The sequence below is a fragment of the Rhinolophus sinicus genome, chromosome 15 (assembly GCF_057876585.1).
Source record: "Rhinolophus sinicus isolate RSI-liver-muscle chromosome 15, RSI-T2T, whole genome shotgun sequence".
NCBI classification, from domain to species: domain Eukaryota; kingdom Metazoa; phylum Chordata; class Mammalia; order Chiroptera; family Rhinolophidae; genus Rhinolophus; species Rhinolophus sinicus.
The window spans coordinates 43179774-43204423 of record NC_142515.1 but is presented as its reverse complement, the minus strand read 5'-3'; the positions used below and the strand labels follow the sequence as shown (position 1 = coordinate 43204423).

Here is a 24650-nt window from a genome sequence, read left to right as displayed (position 1 = left end):
ACAAGTCTACCACCCACCTGTACTATGCTCTTTCATTGGTTTATTTCTCGATCCTTGCCCCAATACCACACTGTCTTAATTACTGCAGCTTTGTAATAAATCTTGCTATCTGATGAACTCATCCCATTATTAATATCTAATTAAGTATGTCATCCCACTATTTTTAATCTTTCTCTTTCAAGATTGTTTTAGCTATTCTTGGTCTTTTGCATTTCCATATACATTTTAGAAATTAACTTGTCAATTCTCTTCTTTAGGTACACTCACTCTCCAGGAGAACGTACCCAGTTTCATCTCTTTGAATATCTACAGCCAATCTGTCAAATAATCCTCTGCATTACGTATTTAAAATAATTCCAGAATTTGACAACTGCTACTAACCTGGTAACAAATGTTACCTTCACCACCCATCTCTTATTGGTTTATTAAAACAATAGCCTCCTGACCGGTCTCCAAGCTTTCAGCCTTGCACCTGTACAGTGCATTGTCCATGGTAGACAGATTTTTAAAAAATAAAATCTGCGAATGTCACTCTTCTGCTGAAAACCCACCTCACTCAGAATAAATTCTAATGTCCTTAACAATGGCCTACATGTCTGGCCACACTATTGCTCTTCCCCAGCCACACTGATCTCTTGTGTTGTGCAGAGCCCCGCCTTGGTGTTTGTACTTGGTTGGATCCCTTCCTGGGAAGCTGTTCCCAGTTTTTGCATGGCCAATGCCCTCACCTCTTTTAAATCTTTGCTCAAAAGTCAACTTCTCACTGAGGGCTTCCCTAACTCCCACATTCAAACTTTCAAGTCACTCCCGAGACTAAATAAAAACTCTATTCCAAACAAGATGCTTTATTTTTTAACAGAAATACAACATGGTAAAGTATGATCCATAATAACCGCAAGTAACTTAAAAAGCCAAGTTTCATTTTTTTCAAATAGCCAATTCTGTCTTCCTTGTATTTGTTAAAAATAAGGCAGCCGTGGAGATTAGTCTAACACGTGAGAACTACCACGGATCGGCAGATGATAGCCCTTCTGCTGCTCGTTCATCCTTTAGTTTTTATTTGTTTTTTTAATTTTTAATATGTGGAGAAAGGATTAGGTAAATCAAATGGTCTTTACATGAGTGACATTTAACTATACATAAAAGGATAATTGGGAAGTTTTCTCAAAATCTTAAGATATTAGAGTATTTTTTTCCCATAGCAGGTTTACCAAATGTTACCTTCTAAACTTACTGTGTGATATATGATTCACATTAGAGGACAAACATTATATACATGCAAATTATGAAGTGTAACAATGTATGTGAACCCAATATCCAAATTAAAATGAGAACGTTACCAATAACATCTTATGTGCTCCTGCCCTATCTAAAGTGCTCTATCATCCCTCTTCGTTAAAACACCTTGCAGTTGCTGTTGTTCAAGCTTATCATTCCTTTCCCTCTCTAAACCTGTTTTTCCTCTCGTTTGTCATCTCACGAAATGGTGATGCCTCCCACTCAAGTAATACAACCCAGACATCTGAAATTCCTTTCTCCTCCTCACATCCAAACACCAAGTTTTGTAATGTTCCCCCCTTAAATCTCTCTCATATCTGTCCCCATGTCCCAAACATTTACCTCAGCCTTAATTCTGACCTTCGTATTTTTCATGGGGATTCTCTGTCCTTATCACTTTTCCCTGGTCTCCTGGTAATATCTCCTGTTTAAAATCTTTCAACTGTTTTTCCTTGCTTTATGAATAAACAACTCCTCATCAGGGTATAATTATATATAACATATTATATATAATGTAATATATAAGACCTAACTCTTCTGACTTCTCTAAGCTCATTTTTTGCATCTCTGTGCTCCAATGATACCGAACCACTTGCTGTTTCCCAAGAGTCATTTCATTTTGTTTCTATGCCTTGGCATATTTTTCCCCTGATTGGGGCCTCTTCTCAAAAAGAATAACTTCAAAGAGGGAGCTGAAAGGCTTTTTCTCTTAGATTTCCTGGCCTCCCTAGGTGCGGAACCCCTCCTCTCTGTTCTTACAGCATCTTGTTCATACTTGACATGACACCACTAGCAGTGTGACTTTGGGCAAGTCATTAACCTTTCTGTGCCTGTTTGCTTTTCTGCAAAAGCTAATATTGTTGTCCCACAGTATTGTATCCATCTACTGTCTCTGTGTTGGGTGTTCTGTCTGTGTGTCGGGACAAAAACTGTGCCAAGTTGAGCTCTGCATCCCCAAGGTGTAGAACACTCTCTGATACATAGTAGGTGATCAATACATATTTGCAGAAGGAATAAAATAAATAAACTTTTTACAGGAAAGGCAGGACTGAATCTTTTGTACACATAATCTAATATGTAAATATAGCCTTAGCTGAGGCCAAAAAATGAGAAAGTGACAAAAGAAATTGACAAAGGGCTAAATAGTGAACCTGATGGCTCTATGATTTTCTTTTACATCCTTTATAAAATGCAATGGCCATTTAGGATTAGAAAATTATGACAGCAGTATAACATTTTTTTTTTCTGGTGGGTTAAATGTAATCATCACTTAATTAACCATATGTCTCAGCAATTTGAATTCTCAATTTGACACACAATGATACCTTTTTACCATAATTTATTAAACCATGAAGTCAAAAAAGTAGTAACGGAAGTCAAATTTCCTTCAGTAGCAGAAATCTCAATGTCAACATACATATAAAAATGTCTATATTTCCCAATGTTACATTCATTTGGATTGATGGCTGTTTTCGTCATTCTCATTCATCATGATTTTATGGAGAGCATTTACTTTCAACTTGTTTAAAGGGTATTTGCTACATTAAAAAAAAATCTTTTCACAGAATGTTTTGTTATTGGTTGATTGGCAAAGATTTACCTTTTATTTATTTCCCTTTTTATTTATTAATTTGCATCCAAAGCAACACACTGAACTATACTTTAAATACATCTTTCCTCAGGGAAGGGACATAAAAGAGAAGTTGGACAAATTTCAACAATTTCTTTTTAAATCACATACGTACATATCATCTACAGAGAACCAAGATTCAAAAAAATGAACACTCCTCCAAGAACTGTTTGCTAGAAATAGTATTGTAATAAATCATGTGTGCCCAGACTTGTCACTCTGGAAAAAAGTCACTTTTAGAAAATACATTTCTTCCTCTTCACCCAAATGTTTAAACCTGTTAAGATTTTTTTCCTAAGAAATTTTCTCTTTACAATCAAAGCAACCTTTTCAGTAAGCTAAAAGTTAGCTACTTTTACCAGTGTAAGTCACGATTATCTAAGAATTGACAAATTTCCTATTTTCCTCTTCACTTAGAATCAGTTTTACTTTCTTATTGACCAACTACAGGCAACTTAACAATATCATTCTAGAACCTGAGTCAGTTTATGAGAAAAGGAAAAAATTCAGTTAAATACTTAAAGATAACATGCAAATTTTGTTATTCCACTGTCAAATTTAAGACTTTAGTTCTACTAAGTACTAGAAAAAACACTTGAATTCACCAGCATCCTTCTAATGCATGAAATAGCTTTAAAAATAATTCTAAACAATAGAAGCTTGCATGTGGTCATAACATTAGAAAAATTAGAGAAAGCCAGTGCCTTTTTTCATGTATAACAGAATCGTGAGATATTACGGTTTTTTTTTAAGCCACTAAGTTTTAGGGTGGTTTGTTATGCAGCAGATGACTGAATGCAGCACAAAACTCCAGCTGGCCTTGGTGGCAGTGAACACAGAATCCTGAGGGAATGGAAGTCAGGGGCTAAGCAACACTGTCTGATGAATAGCTGGGGAGATCTGAGGGGCATAATAAAGCATAGAGGAAGATGGCATCAATGGCACAGGAAGAGCTAGAGCGAGAGGACTGCAGGTAGCGGCTCTCACTGTACTTGGGGTGTCCTGTACTCTCGAATACACCCAGAGAGACAGAAGTGAGGAGCTGAAGTCTGACCTAAATTAGACAGGATTAGTAATCACAGTCAAACTGTTCAAGTGACTTTACTGAAGGTCCACAGGTTGTTGCCTAGAGAATATTAACATATACCTTAAAACAAAACTAATAAATTTCAGAAGCCTATTTTTCCTCATCTTTCATTTCATAACAATTCTAATATTTTTTTTCTAAATGAATGATTATTTTATTCTGTATTTATAACAGACATAATATCAAATAGTTTCTTTCTTTAATCTTCTTGCTCACTTGACTAACCTGTCCTCTACTTAGCTATTGTTTAGGGTAGCCTCCTCCGGTAAATATTATACCTAGACATCTAACAACTTTTAATGAAAGGATTGCAACTCTGAAATACTCATTAGTGCCTTGCTGTAATGCAAATGGGCTGTTTTAAGGAACAAGGAGGGATAATCTGCTCCTGCATAGGCCACATAGGTAGGTATAAAAGACATTCACATACAATTGTGCCTCTCAGTAACTTCTGTGAGTTAATCAAGAGCAGAATTGTCCCCATTTGAGGGATGAAGTCAGGCCATAGAATTACTAAGAAGTAATGACATCACTTGTCCTGACTCAAAAAGGTAATGGTGATGTGAGGTGGCATTTTAGGAAACTCTAAATTCTGTAAATTAGAAAAAGTCAGACATGAAAATACTGATGCTTTTACCTTATGCACAAAAATTGAAATATATATGAATCCAAAAAGTTGTAATTTCATAAAAATAATTTCACAGCTGGCCAAGGAAGAAACTGAATACTGTTTTTATGCGGCAGCCACAGGACAATGCCGCTTTAGCTGAAAAAAGGAAATGTCTATATCCTTTGTTGAAATATCTTTATTGTTAGGTCTTGAAGATTTAAACTTCATGTAAAAATGCTACCAGCTGAACTCTAAATAACAAGCGAGGCATTCAATTCCTTTCCCAGTATAACTGGAGAGTTTATTAGCCTTAAAAAAATGTTTCTTGTAATAGAATAAATATGTTAGAATAAAGACCATCAACTCGTATACTGGTAGATGGTTGTATTTCTCTAGTTAAAAAATACAGCTTATTTGGGAAATGCTACCATTTTGTTTTTGTTACACGTAATACAGAATACAAGAAAATTTATTTTGCTTTTTACAATGCCTCACTTTCACCTGACTGTTTAGGAACAATGAATTCTACTTAGTAAGGAAACTGTAGGGTTCTATGGCAAATCTAGAATCATTTGAATCACTAGAAAAGAGGCAATTGCAGGCCCTCCCCTAAATAAACTTTATGAAGTTAAGGTCATAAGGTAACACATATGTTTGCTAGACTTAGTTCACTTGCTAGCTGGGAATGTGAAATGCATTTCTAAGTTCAATTTCATGAAATACTTATAGAGAATGTTGTAATAAAATCCAGACATTCCTTCCATTACATTCTTTTCCTCTAATACTTCTGTAATTCAATCTAAAAAGGCCAATCAAGTTTGTCTGGAAAGATCACTTCTTTATAGACTACTAATGTAGCTTATCGCTAAGCTTCAGGTATTTTCTAGGTACTCAAATTTAATATCAAATCACTGAAAACCAAAAGAAGGATATTTTACAATTTTTGCTTCCTTGTTTTAAAAGGATAACAATATTTGGCAGCTCAATTCTGTCATAGTTTTCTGACACTCAAAAACAAACAAAAAAACAAACAAACAAAAAACATCACCAGGTTTTCTGGAAAATAAATAAAAAATCAGGTTTTCTAAAAAAAAAAAAGAAAAACCACCAGGTTTTCTATCTCATAACCTCTAGTGCAGGGGTGTCTAAACTTTTTTCAACCGTTTTCACCAAGGGCCATATGCGGTAAAATACACAAACAGCCTGGCCACTCACTCGAGGTGAAATACGTATTGCCTCACCTGGTTTATTTAAGTAAACTAAATACATTTTTGGAATTTGCTGCGGGCCAATTAAAAATGGATTGTGGGCCGCAGTTGGCCCACGGGCCGCAGTTTGGACACCCCTGCTCTAGTGCAATGGTTTCAAACCTGGTTGTGCATTTTCCTGGGGAGCTTTTAAAAATAAGGATGCCCAGGTCCCATCCCAGATCAATTAAGTCAGAATCTTTGGGAATGGGGACTAGGAAAGGTGTTTTAAAAGCTTTTAAATACAATATAGTACTTTGTGAGCTCTTATTCTAAATGAAAAATCCAAACCATCTCTATGAAAAGATACTCTTAATTCATCATGTGTTCAGTTATAGTGAAAATAATTTTATTAGGATTTTTAAGAGGTGAAAGTTACCACTCTATCAACCATAGTTCTCAAACTTAACAGTAGCATCAACTTTCAACATTTAGAAAGCTACATAGAACTGCTTTTCTGGTTCAAAGCTGTAATTTTAAAGTACCCCATCATACAAAACTTTAAAGGGTGAATAAAGTTAGGAAATTTGTCCGTTTATTGGGAAGTTTTAGGATTAGTTTGAAGGATTAAATGTTAGTAAAACATAAGACTCTGATAAACAAAACAATAATAAAACAAGAATCTGCCAGGAGTAAAAGGAACAAACGGTCACTGATTTCAGAGCCCATTTCTAAGCTACCATTCTTTTGTTTGTTTCTTTTTCTCACACTAGAAATCTCTACAGTAAGAGCTGCAAGTCTACTAGCTAATGTCTCAAAACCATGTTCCTTAGGTGCTGCGAGGCTCTGAATGTTCGTCTCAACTGACCAAGTAAGAACGGTACATGGAATGACAGAGAGCAAGGGACAGCCTAACAGGCCAAATAAATCCTGGCCATCAGTGGGTGACAGATGTCTTAGCCAGATCACCCCCACAGCAATGCTGACCACATGGAAAATACACAACTCTCTAATATTTTCCATTTTTCTCCTCTTGTATAAAATGATGCTCAGCGTGCATAAGGAATCAGAGCTACCTGAATGCTAATATTAGATGTTATCTCCCATTGTAGGTCCAGACCAATCCCAGATTCTAGGACTAATGCCGCTTCCTTTGCAACAGTAGGGAATTATTCTGAAACACGTAACCTAAAAGTTAAATTATTCTTATTTAGGTATTAGGGAATTTCAAGCAATGTAACATTTTTGACCAGCTAAACTATCAAAATGGACAAGCAACATCATTAAGAATACAAAGCAGAAGTTGTTAAGAATATTATTCTACATTTCAACATCAATGTCTATCTCTTAGGTCTGTCTTAATTTGGAAGTAGCCATAGTGAAGGCATATTAAATTACATACATTTATTAGACACTGAGTTACTTTTTATAGAAACATCCCACATATCAAATGGAGAGAGAAGAAAACTACTGTCATCTGAAAATAAGTGGGAAAAAAGGAGAAAGCTTGTAAGTGGACATCTATGTACCTTCTTCTAAAATAGTGAAAATCCTTTGGGTGAAGAAGGTACTGGATATTCTTCATTGGACTCATACCAGCTTTGAGAAAAAGAAGGGACAAGCCTGCCTGGTGATTTCACAGAAGTTCTGGCCTTCTGTTCACATACTCTTCACGCCAGGTGCAGCCCCTTCCCCCCCTCCATCTGGGGCCTGGCTAAGCACTAAAACTGGCCTCTACAGCAGCAAGAAGCATATGGGCTGAGCCGGGGCAGCATCTCCTTTTGTTGGTATCTGCTCCCTATTGTCTCAGCCTGTCCCTTTAGTTGCTGTGGAAATCTTGGTCCTGACTCACTGTAAGTGTTAAGCATTTTTTAAATGTAACAGTTCATATAAAGAAAATATGACACATGCGTCTAAGTTACGAAGCATAATGAAGTGAATCAATCATCCAACTTCAAAGTAGAGTCAATCATCCAACTTCAAAGTAGAATACCGCCAATACCACTCTTCCAGGGTCCTTTCTTCTGCCAGGGTACTCCCTCAGATCTAATACCTAGCCTAAAATTGGTGTTTATCATTCTCTTTTCTCTTTTGAAAAACATCTGCCATATATGTATATAGCTCTAAATTACATATTGTTTAGTTTTACCTATGCTGGGGCCTTTAAAGTGGAATCATACTAAATGCAATCACATCTGGCTCATTTAAAAAAAAAATCATGCTGCAATTTTCCTAACGTTTATACGTATATGTTGATGCTTTTAAGTGGCATCTCATTCATGTTCACTGGTATATAATATTTCATTATGTAAATATACCAGCATTTATTTACTCATTCTCCTCTAGATGTAAATTAGTATTGTTGGTAGGTTTTTGTTTTGCTGGGTTATTGGGTATGTGAATGATTAACTATAAGTTAGGCCCTAACTATAAATTAGGACCAAACTGGTTTCCAAAGCAGTTGTGTGCTCTTACTCTCCTACTGGCATAAAAAAAACAAAAAAATCCTGTTGCTCTTACCCATCCTTGTCAACAGTTGGTATTTTCAGACAAGTTTTGCAATCTAGAAAGTGTGAGGTAGAATTTCAATGTAGTCTTAATTTACATTTTCCTGAAAAACTAATGAGTTTTGTGTTCTCTCTTTAGTTGTCTAGTTGCCATTGGTTTCCTCTTCTAGGAGGTGCTTGGTTCATTTGTCCATTTTTCTTTTAGACTGTCTATTTTTAAAATTCGATTTTAAAGAATTCTTTTTATCTTTTATCATCTCTTGTTAGTTATATACATTACAAAACTGTCTGCATTCTTTTACCCTCATTTGGCCATAGTTCTAGTGCTGGCTTCCTCCATCACACCCTCAAGGTATTCCTCAAGCTATTGAGGAATAGAGAAAAATAGCAATATGGGTTTCTAAACAGTTTTTAAAATTCTATAGCCTGAAAAGGATATTTAAAATAATTAGGTATTTTCATATAGCGCGGCAAAGATAAAATTATTGTCAGGGATGGTGAATGTAGTAGAAATGGACATTGAACTACCACTGTTGAGAATGCAAAGTAAATCTTCCCAGGGGTGGTGATACCTGAGTGTACACATTTGACAAAACTCACTAAAGTATTTAATGTAAATTATGTAAATTCTATCTCAATAAAGCTGATTTAAAATGTAAAAAAGAAGAACAAATTATAACACAGGTTTATAACACATTTGTTAAGGTTTAGAGCTAGACGGTCACTTAGCAGTGCCGTGTAGTAAGCTATGTGACCACCTTGGCTGGGCAAGTTATTTCACATCTCTAAGCCTCATATTTGTCAATGACAAAATGGGGATAATGACAGAACCTATATTATTAGGGCTGTTGTGAGACATAAACAAATCAGTTTGAAAGTGCTTAGAATAATGGTTGACGAATGAGCATCAGATGTATGTTTAGGTTACATTTATCCTTTCCTCTACGATTTATTGTAGGGTCTGAAAAATTCTTCCTTACCAAATCATAATCATTATGATAGTGTCTTATATTTTTTTCTAAAAGTTTACATGTTTTAGTTTTCATATTTAGGCAGGTAATCCACTTAACCATTTTTTTTTTTTTTTTTTGAGTTTGCTGGGAAGAATGTCATTTCATTATTTTTTTCCCAAGAGATAACCAACTTGTCACAACACTATTAAATTATCCATCCTTTTCCACTGGTTTTGAATACGACTTCCATATATACCTAGATTAGTTTCTGGATTTATTTTTTTTAAGTTTCTGGATTCTTGATTGTGTTCCAATAAGTCTATTGTCAAGCACTGCACTAATACTACATTGCCTTCATTATTACAACATTATAATAAATCTTGGTATGTAATTAGGCAAATCTTCCTTCCTTTTTCTCTACCACTGTCTTATTGATTCTTAAGCTTTTGTTGTTTCCTATGAACTACAGATAATCAGTCTATCAGGTTCCGTGAAAGCAAAAACAACAAAAATCGTGTTGGAATTTCACTGAATTTATAGATCTATTTGGGAAGAATTAATAATCAACTAACATTAATCCATTAACATGGGCTATCCATTTATTAAGATCTTTATTTTTCAATCATGATTTATACCCTTATAGTTTTTATTCCCAGTTTCACAGTCTGTCTCTTAACAGAAGAATATAATGTTTACATTTACTTTCTTTACTGATATATTTCAACCCATTTCTATTTCTATCATCATTTTTGTCTATATGTCCCCCACCTCCTGCCCCTATAATTTATATCCCTCTAAGCTCCTTTTTTCTCTGTTGGTTTAGAAACTATAAATTATAATCTTTTAAATTATTATATCTCTGCACATGACTGAGACCATGCCATTCTCTCCTCACCTTTATTGAGAGTAAAGGGAAAAAGAGTAAAACTAGACAAAAAAAAAGCAAAGAAAGTATAAAAGAGGAGACAAAAGAGACAGTGATGACATACTTTGAAGTGGGAGACCAGAACTGAATTCTTCAAAGGAAGAAAGTGCATATTTTCCCTTCTCATACAGTTCCTTCTCTCATCACACGCTTCAAGTGCATCTGGGCAGTGTTAGTTTCAGGTTACAGGTTATATCGTTTTCAGCATTTCCTTTATATTTGTCCATCATTCAAGGTAATCAAGGTCTCCCTTTATTATAACTATTACTCTTAAAATTATTTAGCATCTATTTTTACTGACCTTAGCTTTCGTGCGATTGGTCAGTGTCCCCAGGAGAAAACAAAGACCAGGTACAAAGCAGTGAAGAACCGATCACGGCAATAATGACAACCACTAGGGAAATAGCACCAAGTTGGTTCTCTTCTCTTCCCATACCTGCACTTGAGTCAACACTCCACAGTGCCCACTGCTCATTGTTCCTGAGGGCCTCTCAAATAGCAAACCAGGAAAATAAGTCAGTTTATCCACTTTACAGTTCTGGTGAAAGTGCATTCCAAATTTTGGGAGCCCTAAAGAGTGATGATTAAAGTTTGATGATGAAAGTGTCACATTATTAGAATCTTTAGCATGTAATTTATTCACTGCTGTATATATTCATGCTCTTTTAAAAATGCCAAATAATGCCATTTATTAATCACTGCTGATATTTACATAATACAAGGTTAATGCATTCATTTATTTAAATATCTGAGTTTTATTAAATACAAAACACTTCACAGTAATTTATCTTTGACTCTCCATAGGGGATATACAAGTAATACAGTCAAGATCTTCAACTAGGGTTCTACTCTTCCTTTTATGCCTCCAGTGATGGAGAACACGCTGCTCTCATGAGGCTCAGTCTCAATGTTGAACAACTCTAGGTATTAGAAAGTTTTCCCTTACATATTGAATAAAATGGTCTTCCCTAAACATCTACCTATTGGTCTAGCCTTGCATTTCACAATGAGACAGAAAAATCTGTAGCCCTTACGCCATATAACAATTCAAATTATATTGTGGCAGCTATTTTGTTAGACTTCTTTCTCGTTTTCTAATCCAAATCCCTAAAACTATTCCTTGGCATATACTAGTTTTCCTTAGGATATGTCATAGAGGTTGTTACAGGTTCAATGGTGTCCGCCCAAGAAAAGGTATGTTGGAGACTAACCACCACTACCTCAGAATGTGACCTTATTTGGAGAAAGGGTCTTTACAAAGGTAATCAGGTTAAAATGAGGTAATTAGGGTGGGCCCTAATCCAGTATAACATGTATCCTTACAGAGACAAGTGCAAAGGAGAAATGCCAACTGAAGATGAAAGCAGAGATTAGGGTGAGAAATCTACTAGCCAAGGAATGCAAAGATGGCCAGCAAACCATCAGAATTGAGGAGAGTCACATCCTCCCTCACAGCCCACAGAAACAACCAACCCTGTCTACACTTTTATCTTGGATTTCTAGTCTCCAGAACTGTGAGACAATACCTTTCTGTTGTTTAAGACGCCCATTTTGTGGTACTTTGTTATAGCAGCCCCCATAAACACTAATACATTTCTCAGAAATGTGACATGATAAGATTAAAGAAATTTTCCACACCAGAATGCTTGGTTTTATTTATGTGAGAATAATTCTTTCCTAAAATGGACATATCATTACTTGAAAATATTAATGCTCTCAGCAATAACATATTTGAATACACCCTGAAATTATGTTTTGAATTATTGTCTAGTACAAATCTATTATGTTCAGATTTTTCCTGAATTTCACTTTCATGATTGCCTTGGTAGCTGCTTTTGCAGAGCTGACGACACTGTTAATAGTAAAGAAAGCAACACAATGGTAACCTTTGGCTATGTATTCAAATTCTAATAATCCTAAAAACTTTTAGGATCAGGAAATTATATTCGTCAACCACATTTCATTTATAAATTTAGCAAATAAGGAACAGAAGAGCTGATGTGCAGAATATATGATTACAAAGATTATTTCCAAAGTGTACTCTATCAGTAATTTTCATCAATTTGGGGAAATTCTCTGTAGATACTAAAATAGAAATTAATTTTGAAATAGAAAAAAATGACAGATTGGTCAGCAGCAGTATTTTATATAGAAAACTCAGTGAGAGATATTCTGAGACACACATTTCCAAATATCATTATAGCTTATAATTTCTCCTCTAAAGTATATAGAAGCAACAAACATTAAACTAAGCCACTTTCAGATGGGGATGCTGAGCAGAATGTATTTTGCAGGGGATCACTCCAACAGAACTTTCTGCAATGATGGAAATGTTCTACTGCTGTGCTGCCAAGTAAGTAGCCACTAAGTGTGCATGGCTATTGAACACTTGAAATGTGGCTAGTGTGACTGAGGAACTGAATTTTAAGTTCAATTAAATTACATTTAATGTATGTAATTTATGTAATTTACATAGCTACATGTAACTGCTGGATACCATATTGAGCACAGTTCAGGCTCATTCCTTCCCACATATGTTTTTCTTCCCTTTTCACTTAACACAGTTCTCAACCAGCGGCAATTCTGTCCACTAGGTGACATATGGCAATATGTGGAGACGTTTTTGGCTGTCAGAACTGGAGGGTGCTATTGGCATCTTGTGAGGAGAAGCCAGGGATTCTGCTAAACATCCTATAACGCACAGGGCTGTTTCCCCACAAGAAAGAATTATTCGGTTCAAAACGTCAATAGTGCTAGCCTAAGAAACCTGGACATGTTTAAAGGATCTTCAAATGAAATTAAAAATGTCATTATGAATGGCTGTATAATATTCTAACAGTAGCTAGTCTGCTGTTTACTTAAAATAATCTTTGGCTACTGTCCAATAATTCCATTTTTATGACTAATATTTTCTCTGCCCACAGTATCTTAGTGAGTATGACATCTGGCCTGATTTTCAGTCATAGTGGCCTTTTAAAGCTAACATGATTGCAGCTAGTAAATTTACTTCAGTAACAAGTAAGCTTAAACCTTTAACAGACAGTTTTGTAAACATGAAGACATTTATAATAGAATAATTTGTACCTTTAACCTTTCATTTAACCTCAAAAAATGTATGAAAGGGGTAGTTTAATGCAAATATATAATCAATGACATAAAAATAAGCTCATGTTCTGCTAAGAGAGACTCAACAGTAATCTTGTTCTTTGTGACAATCAAAGCAGTAATGTCATTTTTATTTTGAGATACTTAAATTACCCATTTATACCATCATTATTGTAACATACCATTTATTTGAACATTTAAATCTATACTGAAAGTAGAGGATATAAAAATCTCCATAGTAAAAGGATTAAAAAAATCCAGTAGTAAAAGCAATAGCTAATATAGCAGCAGTAACAAAAAGTGAACAAAAGCAAATTGTTTCTGAAAAGAAGGCTGATAAAGGAATCTTGTTGGAAGTTCTGGCCTATGCAATGAAAACAAGGCCCAGTAGTTTAGGATGTGTTTTCTGTTTGAACAAAGAAGACAGAAAAGATGACCTCTTGTAGAGCATTCACAACAAATTATATTTTTAAGATTTAACTTTTTAAATTTCCTTGAAAACATCATTGCTCCTATGTACCTTATTTCTCATCATCTAATAGCAATTTCAGTATACTATTCTTAGACACAACTCATGAACATTTTAGCTGTATACATGATGGATCTCAACAAAACTGGTAAATAAAGATAAAATCTACCCTAACCTAACTAAAAGAAAATGTTTTGGCTATCATTGAGGTTTTACAACTATTTAAAAATACTTAAAGCACATATAAAGGAAGCAATATATCACTTATAAATTGTGACGACCCTCAAACTTCTATGAGGACTTAAAAAATACTCAAGATGTTTTTCATTAATCCTATCATAATCTTAATACACACACAAAGAAAAAGTAGAAGCAGGATGCTGTCATAATAATACAGTAAAGAGATGATGCTGGCTTGGACTAGAGCAATGTAAGTGAAGGTAGTGAGAAGTGGGTAGATCCTGTGTATATTTTGGAAGTAGAGGCAACAAGTTTTGCTGTAGGATTCAATGTACAGAATGAGAGAAAAAGTGGAATCCAGTATGATCTCAAGGTTTTTGGCCTGAGCTACTGGAAGGACTAAGCTGTCACTGAGCTGAGGCAGGCTGCTGGAGGAGCCAGATGGGGAAGGAAATTCAGGAGCACAGTTTTGGATATCTTAAGTTCGAGATGACTGTCAGATGTTTCCAAGTAGAATTAAGTAGGCAGCTGAAAATGTATATGATTACTAGTTCAGGAGAGAGGTTTGGGTTGGAGATGTAAATCCTCATAGGAGCGTAGATAGAAAAAAGATGGAAGAACTGAGCCCTGGGCAAACATACTTTAAGAGGTCAGAACATGCGGGGAATATGGCAAGGGAGTCTGAGACTGGAGTAGCCAGTGAGTTATGGCGGCGGGGGTGAGGGGAAGGCAAGATTTCTTAGAAATCAAGTGTAGAAAGTGCTTCTAGGATAGAGTGAGCAACTTTATCAGAAGCTCCTGGTAAGTCAGATGAGGACCAATTTGGCCATGTGGACGTCGCTGTTGACCTAGAAAAGGGTAATTTCAATGGAGGACGGTTGGTGGCAAAGCTTCAACGGTATGGGTTCAACAGTGATCCAAAGGAGAGGCTATGGAGAAAGTGTATACAGACTCTGCTTTTGTGACGTTTTTGCTTTTAAAGAGTTGGAGAGAAATGGGGTAAAAAGATAAAAATTACTAGTAGGATGAGTTCTTTTGGTGGTTGTTTTTTAAGATGGGAGGAATTAACAGCATGTTTGCATGCTGACAAGATCTGACAGAGAGGGAAAATAGATCATACTGGAAAGAAGGGGGGAAATTGCTGGAGTATGGTTTTTAAGGGATGCAATTTAGACACTAAAGACACCTATTAAATGTAATTAAAAAGGATCAATTAAGGAAAGAGGATTGAGGTTTTACTAGCACAGCCAGATAATAAAATTATTGTGAAATAAAAATAAAAATGTGTTACTAAAGGTAAAAGTGAAATACTGACGTATGGATTTAAAAAGGAAGGCTCCAAATTCATCCAATTGTAAATGAGAAAGTATTTATCAAATACCTGGAGTAATTACTATTTTATATTTAGAAGTGAAAAAGAAATCACAACGTAAAAATGAACGTGTTGAACTGCATTAAAACTATAAATTATAAACTAACGATAAAATATCTAAAGATAATTGCAATTACATTGAGAAATATATTTATATCAAATATGATAATATTAATTTCTGTATTATATAAGGCATTCAATCAAGTAACTGAGAGATAAATGGGTAAAGTACATACAGACTATTTGCACACTAGAAGATATAGTTAATAAACATTAGGAAATATATTAAACCTTGCTTGCTAATAAGAACTCAAATGGAAAAGAAAACAATGATATCCATTATACATCTTAGGAAAATAGAAACAAAACAAAACAAAAAAACCCCACCAAATTTGGCTACACTGTGATAAAGACAGTACATGTACATTACTGGCAGCAATGTAAAATATTAATATCCTTTTGGAAAGCAATTGGCAATTCATATCAAGTCATAAAAATATTCATAGCCTTTGACATAGATATACTCCCCTTGGATATTTATCCTAAGGAAATACTTAAAAAGTATATAACTCCGAAGTCTGCCGGTTCGATTCCCACATGGGCCAGTGGGCTCTCAACCACAAGGTTGCTGGTTCAACTCCTCGAGTCCCCCAAGGGATGGTGGGCTCTGCCCCCTGCAACTAAGATTGAACAGGGCACCTTGAGCTCAGCTGCCTCCTGGATGACTCAGTTGGTTGGAGCGTGGACTCTCAACCGCAAGGTTGCCAGTTTGATTCCTCGAGCCTCAAGGGATGGTGGGCAGCGCCCCCTGCAACTAGCAACTACAACTGGACTTGGAGCTGAGCTGCGCGCTCCACAACTAAGGCTGAAAGGACAACAACTTGAAGCTGAACGGCACCCTCCACAACTAAGATTGAAAGAACAACTTAACTTGGACAAAAGTCCTGGAAGTACACAAATTAAGAAGTAGATGAATGGCTATAAAAATTATGAATATTGTCCTTATCAAATAGAAGATATAAAATAAGATTTCAGTGTAACACAGAAGGTGCTTACAATATAATAAGAAAAAATAGTAGAAAACATTTTATACCCTACTCTAATTACAACTGTCACCTACATACAGAGAAACTGAAAGACAAATGTAAACTGAAAATAGTATCATCCAGTATGCTGGGAGAGTAGGGGAATATATTCTTCCTTGTCTTCATAACAATTACTAACACTTATTGAATACTTAACATGTGCATGATGCTGACTGTGGACATTATTCATATGAACGTATTTAATCTGATGGGGTAGTATGTAATAGCCAATAAATGGCGGAGCTGATATTTTAATTCAGGCAATCTGTCTTTAGTCCTGACATTAACCACTACACTGCATTATATACATAAATTAAGAAAAGTTAGAGAAATGGGATTGCCCTCAATCTGTAAGAATCATATTTCAAAAGTAAGGTATGGATTATCTAGTGTGAATGTAATGTCATTTGGTAATCTCAGATTACCATCCCTAGTAATTGCTAACTAACCTTTCAATCTTAGTAATAAAGTTAAAACAAGTTGATTTCAAACGGGCTGGAAATAATGAAAAATCCTCTCATACCATCACAGAATGCTAAAGCTGTGCAAGAGTTTAGAGATTACCACGATCAGATTCTCTATAAAGAAAGAAACTGAGGTCTATAATCAGTTAAGAGGCTGATTCAAGGTCATTCAGCTGGTTAATATACCATAACCAAAACTAGTTCTAAATTCTAGGTTTCCCAATAAGAGTACAGTGGTGTTTCTTTCTCTACCATCTTACTCCACTCTCCCATAAAAAAATAAGAAAATAAATAAATAAAAAATCTATCTATACATGTTTTAAGTGTACAATAAATGCTAGGTACCAAATTTCGTGTGTTTCAGTTAACTAATTTAATCTTTACAAGTTTTAAGGAGGTAAGCATTATAACCATTTCAAGGTGAGGGAATTGAAGCTCAGATGGATGTAGTATATTGCCCAGCACCACACAGTTATTAACTGGCATCCAGATCTGATTCCAAAGCCAGTTCTCTTCCCTGAAATGGTCTGCCGCAAGGTCTGGGGAGCAAGTGCTCATGTACAGAGGGAGCTTTGGTTATGGACGTTCCTTGTGTTCTCTGTACATGCCACCAGAGGTTCAGGTTGAGAGAACTGTCTGATTTTTCTTCAGGTTCAGGACTAGCTTGGCTAGTCCAGTGAGTTAGAAAGAATGTAAGTAAATTCTATCCCCTGGTGTAAAAAAAATTTCCAAGTTTATGTAGATCATGGGATTGATCTTTTGTGTCCTTATAGTATGATCAAAGGAATAGAAAACATTCAGTACAAAGAGATAAGGGATACGGAGGAGCAACAGGGCAAAATGTGATGATGCTTCTATTACCTGACAATTGTGCTTTCCGATATGCAAACAGTTTGATGGCTCATGAAATACGATTCCTGACACTTGATAAATACGTTTCCATGACCTTTTCTCCCTCACATTTTTGCTCCCATTCTTTTGCCTCATACTAATTTCTGTAGGTTCTAGCACTACAGGTTATGTAACTTCTCTCCACTTAGGGAGACCACTAAGTGGTCTGTCATTAGTGTCTCTCTATGTACAACAATCTCATACAAGGGAGAGAATCTTCCAAAGCAAAGCCATTGTGGTCTAATAAAATTTATCCCTTCTTCCTGAAATTCTTTGAAAATACCATGTTTCCCTAAAAATAAGGTAAGCCCTAACCGGACAATCAGATCTAATGCGTCTTTTGGAGCGTCTTATTTTACTATAAGACCGGGTCTTGTATTAATTTTTGCTCCAAAGGATGCATTAGATCTGATTGTCCAGCTAGGTCTTATTTTCAGGAAAACAGGGTAGGTCCCTGCCTACCCTTCTTTCTCTCTGCCCAGTCCGTCAATCCTCTGTAACTAATCTGGGCTTTCCCTTTTCTGTGCTTTGGCTCACAGTAATGCCTTTATCTGGAATCCTTTCCTTTTTCATCTTTGGCTGTCTAAATTCAGTCTGTCCTTTAATACTCATGTCTAATGTAATCCTCTTGCTTCTTCTGATTCTCCAACCAGATATAATCTCTTCCTTGTCTAACCCCTATAGCACTGGGTGTAACTCTTCACATTCTGATTTGTATTGCAGGTATAGTGTACTTAAACTGTCAGTTCCATTAAGATCAACTAAGTCTGTGTTACTAACCTTTGTTATAGGTAACAACTAGAAAAGACATTCATATTCATAGTCACTGATCAAAAACAAAAATCTGATTTGAGTAATGCAAACAAAATCAATGTGTGTCACAATTTTCCATCAGTTAAAGAACTAGTCAAAAGAACCCAAAGAATTAAAAAACACAAAGAAGTACAGCTTCTTAATGGGGCACTTGATTTGCTAGGTGCAGACACAATTGATAAACACCTACTAGGTCAAAAAAGGTATGCCTGTATTATGTAAATAAGACTCAGAGGCCCCAAATGGCTAAGAAGAATCTGAATACATCTGTGGTATGCCTTTATTTCTTGAGCTTCAGTTTTGCACAGATGAACACAGGAAACTCTGAAGCTTTAAAACTAGAAACTGTACTGAAGAAGGACAAACTGCATTAGGACAATCAAGTGACAAATTCTGACAATGCTATTGCCAATCAGGTTGAATAGGGCTACTAAGCTATTGATTCACTCCCAAACAAAATAAATTCAAAACTCACAAAAAAATGTAGCTTTCTCCCTAGTGAGAAACAAAATTAAGTATCTTGTAATGTTATTTTTTCCACATTCTAAAGCCAATCAGAGAAGCCTGCGCCTTACAAAAAGCATTTCATACAGATACCGAGATAATATACTCCTACAGAGATCATGAATAATGAATCTGGGCCCCTGGCTGTAACTACATCATTATTGTTTACTTTGTGACTTTTTTTGAGAAGAAGGGGGTTAAATGGAAAGGAGGGGAGGAAAAAAGTTTAAATTATGGCGAAATACCTTTACAGGGTAAACACCACAACTCAACTAATTTTTCTTTTTTAATGTTTCTGTAGCAATTGTTGGTAAGAGCACAACGAAATGAACCGATAGTTTGAACAAAGGTAACAGGCACCTGCAGCCTCTCAATCCCTTAGCAAGTATTTCCGCCAAATTCTGGATTTGGGCGAGCAGGCGGGTGTCACCATTCAATAACGTGCTCCTTTCTTCGGTAAACTGTAAATCATGGGGCAACTGGGACCCTTCCCAGGGATCTGAGCTGGGAGCGGTCTCGGGTTTTTTAGACAAATCTCTCCTCCTACCACACGTGACCGAATGGCAATCAGCCGCGAGAGAGACACCGCAACGCACCAGCCGCGGGATACAAAGGCTCGGCGCCGCCGCCGCATCCTCGGGAGGATAGCGGAGCCTCCCGCGCTCAGCGTCTGCGGAGCCTGCGCAGGGCGCCGCCGCCAGACGGACGTGTCGCTCCGGGGCCCACAGGGCGGTGCCGCGCAGCGCAGCGCGGGGAGAGGGAGCGGGGAGCGCGCGCCGCCTGCCCACCCAGCGTCGCGGGAGCCGGGCCGCCGAGCCGCACGCAGTCCGGCCGCAGCCGCCAGACCCTCGTCCGCCGCAGGGAGCCCCGCAGCGACATGGACGAGGGTGAGGAGGCCGAGGGCCCCCAGCCCCCGGGCAGGCCCGAGGTCGGGCCAGCCCACTCCTGCCCAGGTCCGGGCCTTCCCTTCCCGTCCCTCCCCACACCCTCCCCGGGCCTCGCGTGGGCTGCGGGGCGCCGTGATCGGCACTTACACCACGGCTCTGGAGATCATCCAGGACACCATCTTCCCGGGTGCTGGCACCCCCCACCTCCCGGGCGGGTGGGCGCAGAGCGTTGGCGGACCAAGCCGCCAACGGCAGGCCGCGCGCTCGCCGGCTCCTGGCGCTCCCCGGGGCCGCGCTGGCGCCCTTGGGAGCGGGGCCCGGTGTGTGCGCGCGGCGGCCTCAGCTGCGAGGCGGTCGGTCCCCCGCCCGTCCCCTCCCGTCTCCGCCCGCCCGCGGATCTGCCGCGGAGCCAGCCGGCCCCGCCCCTGCGCTCCGCTGATAGGCGGCGGCGGCGGCGGCGCGTTGGCCGAGGCCAGGCCTGGGCCGAGGGGCTCCCGGGTCTGGGCGATCTGGACCCGGGCCTACGCCCGACGGCCCGGGGCCGGGACCCCTGTAGTCTAACTTCCCTCTACCCCCTCCTCAAGTCCCTGGGACGTCCACCTGGCATGGAGGGGTGGTGGTGGCGGGACGCTGAGGAAGGGGACTTGAAGGTAGAGGTTGTCAGTGCATGTGTGAAAAACAAAATAGTAGCAGGAACTCTGAGTGTCTGACTCGTCTGGACCAGGCCCTAGGTTCTGAAGAGGCAAGATTTTGAGATACGTTTGTCACATCCGGTGCCCTCCCTGTTCACGGAGGCCCAGCACTCTGGGCATCCTCAAAGTACCACGTTTTAAGGGAAACATAGGGTGGATCCTCGCTCAGGCCTAAGTGTGTACCAGGATTCTCGTGATGGCGCGTGGTGCAACGCAGGGAGGGGCAGAGGAGGAAAGCATTGGATTTCACGTTTGCGGCAGTGGGTGTAGTATTGATACCGCTGTTCTGGGCCTCTTAGGGCACCTTTCCATCACAGCATCTGCAAAGCCCGTTTTACAAACACACATCCGAGCCTGCCAGATATTCAAAGTAAAAGTTGGGGGTAGGATCTCCGACGTGCCCTGCTCTTTGCAGTCCATATTTTGGGAGGTTAGATCACTGCTTACGCTTTGCAGTTCTTGCAGATATTATAATTTAAAGAGATAGGATTTACAAACTTTTTTGGTGGCAGTACCAAATTGAGAAAATGATCTTAAAGTTTAGTCTTGTCTTTTTTGTCGCCAAGACGATAGTAAAAGATGATTCTAGTATTCATATGGTATGAAGAATAATGGATGATATGTGGGCTTCGAACCTTTAATTAAAGTCCAAGAAAAAATAATAGCTTATTTTGTGACCATACTGTTATTGATTCTTTTTGTTCCTCACTTTCCCCATAGTAAAAAGAGGCTAATAATACTGTAGCTCACCTCTTGCCTTCTAGGGGTGACATGAGGCACAGGTAAATAACATGGTTAGGAAGTTCTCAGACTTGTTTGGAAGAATATCAAGGACACATAAAAGATTATCCTAAGTGCTTTTAAGTTTCTGGGTTCAATAAATTTAGCAATATTTTGATTATTTAAGAAATGAGCTTAGAAGCTGTTTTCTGCTCTTGAGTTAGGTTCTTTCTGTTTATTTACATATTAAAAATGTGTTTTAATATCAGGGATCTCATTAATGAAAATTTGCATTTGCTCAGAATCTTTTATTTTTGGCCATTATCAGCTTTATTTGGGGACAGGTGTGCCACATAAGCACCAGTTTTCTGGAAATCTCTTGTGCAATAAAACTCAGACCCATTAGAATAGCATTCAAATTCCTCCATGAACAAGGTCTTGAAATGTTTTCACAGCCTTAATTTTCACTGCCTTCCCAACCCCTATGTACTCTTTCCCTAGCTCTCTTCTCTGAACCAAGCTGTATTTTCATGCTCAAGGCCTTTGCCTACACTTCATTTTTTCTTTAGTGATTTGCTCCAGTGTCCCACGCCCTGAAGATGTCTTTGATTTTCCTCAGTAAGAATTAATATTCTGTCTAGGCTCCCATAATTTATTACTTGAATTACTATTTAATGCCTGTGTCATTTTGCTATATTATGGTTGTGTTTTACTGATGTCTAATCTACTGGATGGTAAAATGTTTGAAGACAGGTATGGCATATTAGTTATCTTTGTGTTTTCTCAGTATCTAGAATAGGGTAATTGCCCAATAAAAGTTTGAATAATATTAGCCACTCTCTTAAGTATCACAATTTCACAAAATTTTAGCCATGTACAGTGGAGGCAGTCTCTTAAAGATGTAAGTCTTTCTTGCTTCCTTGATTTGGGGGTATCATTCTGTATTAAATATTTTACTGCATCATGATACATTAATGCCAGCAGGTGTTGCAAAGATATGTAGAGACTGCTGGCTGCTCTCTGAAATGTCCCTACTCTGCTGTGTGTTAAATTTTATTTTGTATGCTTATTATGTATCTCCAGCCTCCTCCACATTCATGTCACATTTTGCTGCTCTCAATCTGGAACAGCCCCCTTCTTCACATCTCAGTATGTGATACATTGGAAACCATCTTATGTTACACCCATGTGGTCGAGTCTACCTCTACAACCCAGAAGACCTAGATAGTGTTTATTCTCTTTTGATATACTGGAAACAGGTTTAGAGAGCTCATAGCCCTGGAACTCTAATCTGTGCTTCTAAGCATTCTTTACATTATACTGTGATAGTTGAATTGTGTGTGTCTAAGGCAGTGGATCCCGATGGGAGTGCCCTCTAGGAGAAGTTGGGAGGTGTTTTTTTATTTTTCCTTTCTTTTTTTGAGGGGGGAGGGTTATTGGAATGATTGGGGCTAACCACTAGCGTATGATGGGTGGGGGCCAGGGATACTATACTTTTTTGCATGCATGGGCTGTCCGGAACATGTCCTGAACATGTCTTGTGTGGTCATGATTTAGGAATATCCTGCCTGACATTTGTGTAATTGTAATTATCTGACCCTAGAACCTCCATTTTATATATAAACTCATGGTTTTAAGTGAGACTGAATTTTCCATTGTCTATTTCCACATGCAACTGTTGTGTGAAAGGAAGATTTGTTTTCTTTACAACTTGACCAAGACTTACTGACAGTTTTGGAAAATTATATAACAGACAACTTTGCATTTGTAGCTGTCATGTTCAGACATTTATGTCTTCTTGTTCAGTTTTGTTTCAGGATTAACATATTGAAATACGTATCATCTTATAAATTATTTTAATTTTCCTTTTCCATTTATATTTTATTTAGGGCATATGGATTTGTCTGAAGTTGTCTGTAGGAAAATTGTTATTAATTTCATTTCAGGGTGAAGAAAGCAGAAGTTGGAAAATATTTAAAGGAAGGGGGACATCAAGTCTTATATGGCTGAGTATTGTTGGTCTAAACTGAGTAACTTCATCTGAGGAGAAACCTCTCATGGAAAGTGCCCAGATTTTAGTAGTGGGTGTTTCTAATCTTTGTATATTGGACTGTGCCTTGGATAGTTGAAATCTACTAGTAGGTGGCCATTAGATAAATGCTTCATGGTATAAGGCAAGGCACTAGGGACAATAGGAGAAAAGGAAATATGTTACCTGCTGCCTGAAGCTTTTAAAGTGTGGTCTCATTTGGCATACTTGAAATCATTTCTTGTATAGAAGGTAGAAAATTATTTCTTTAAATGCTAAACTTACTGTTTTTTACATATACCACTAGTATTCATTTGTTGTGCTATGGAGTGCATCCTTCACTGTGTTCTGCAAAGACACTTTTCTTTGGATATTGAGTTTACATGGTGGGAGGCAGCATATTTAAGGCAAAGGACATTCTATTAGAAGACCTATTTCTACTACCAGTAATGTGATGTTTGGCAAATCAATCTGTTTCCTGTTAAATGGGGATGGTAATGTTACGATGATCAAATGCAAGGGGTTTTAAAACCTGAGAATAATTAGACTCTTAAATTTTCACAGAATTTTCCCAAATTAATTGCTTTCTCTTCTACATCTTAGTGTTCCTAGGGAGTATATGGAATGAGCATCTTCTACATGTTAAAAGAGTTCATTTATTAGGAAACGAGTGAGAAAGTACCTAGGAGAGCAGGTAGTTAGAGCAGAATTACAAGGCACAAAGATAGTATCTAATCTACGTAATTATTAATGAGTATGCCAATGAGACTAAATCCTAGGTCACCTTCCCATTTTTATTGGAGTATTTTCAAGTGCTTGAAAATATTTTTATTTGGAAAAAGCTAAAATTACTAAAGTCTACGTTTAACAGTTGGTTAGAAAATAGTGTGAGAGAGAAGATCTTAAGGAGAACAAACGACTTAAAACACGAAACCTGTTCTTTCTCTGTCTGCTGCCAGACAACAAATTCTTCTGTTTTGGCCAGTTAGTTTTATGGTATTATGGTTACAACGGTCAAATTTGGCGTCTGACATTGAAATCAAATTATAAAAAAATAATATTGAAAATACAATAATCAGATTGCAGTAGAATAGAAAGTTTAATTCTAAATTAAGTATTTGATTATAAGTATTAATAGAAAAAGATAGTTACTAGCTAACAATGAAGAAAGCAAAATACGTCTGTGACTGAATCTGCACAGCACATATAATAAGGAATCAACCATATCTGAGGTTCTTTTACATTTGAGGTAGTAACTTTAC

General features: G+C 37.6%; 2 protein-coding genes across 4 annotated transcripts in view; one reads left to right on the top strand and one right to left on the bottom strand.

The window, feature by feature from the left end:
- The window catches only part of REEP3 (receptor accessory protein 3), an 81279-nt gene extending 60957 nt beyond the window's left edge, over positions 1-20322 (bottom strand). The window contains exon 1 of the mRNA XM_019731789.3: positions 20095-20322. Within this exon, the coding sequence (XP_019587348.1) occupies positions 20095-20126 (32 nt within the window). The 5' untranslated portion in view covers positions 20127-20322. The remainder of the gene's footprint in view (positions 1-20094) is intronic.
- Positions 19645-24650, top strand: part of JMJD1C (jumonji domain containing 1C) — a 251508-nt gene continuing 246502 nt past the window's right edge. For 2 of the 3 annotated variants that reach the window (XM_074339497.2, XM_019731785.3), the window contains exon 1: positions 19645-19947. Coding sequence is in view for 1 of the 3 variants with exons in the window: in XM_088792040.1 (XP_088648166.1) it covers positions 19938-19947 (10 nt within the window). In the remaining 2 variants the exon portion in view is untranslated. The remainder of the gene's footprint in view (positions 19948-24650) is intronic. The other variant, XM_088792040.1, reaches the window with a different exon arrangement.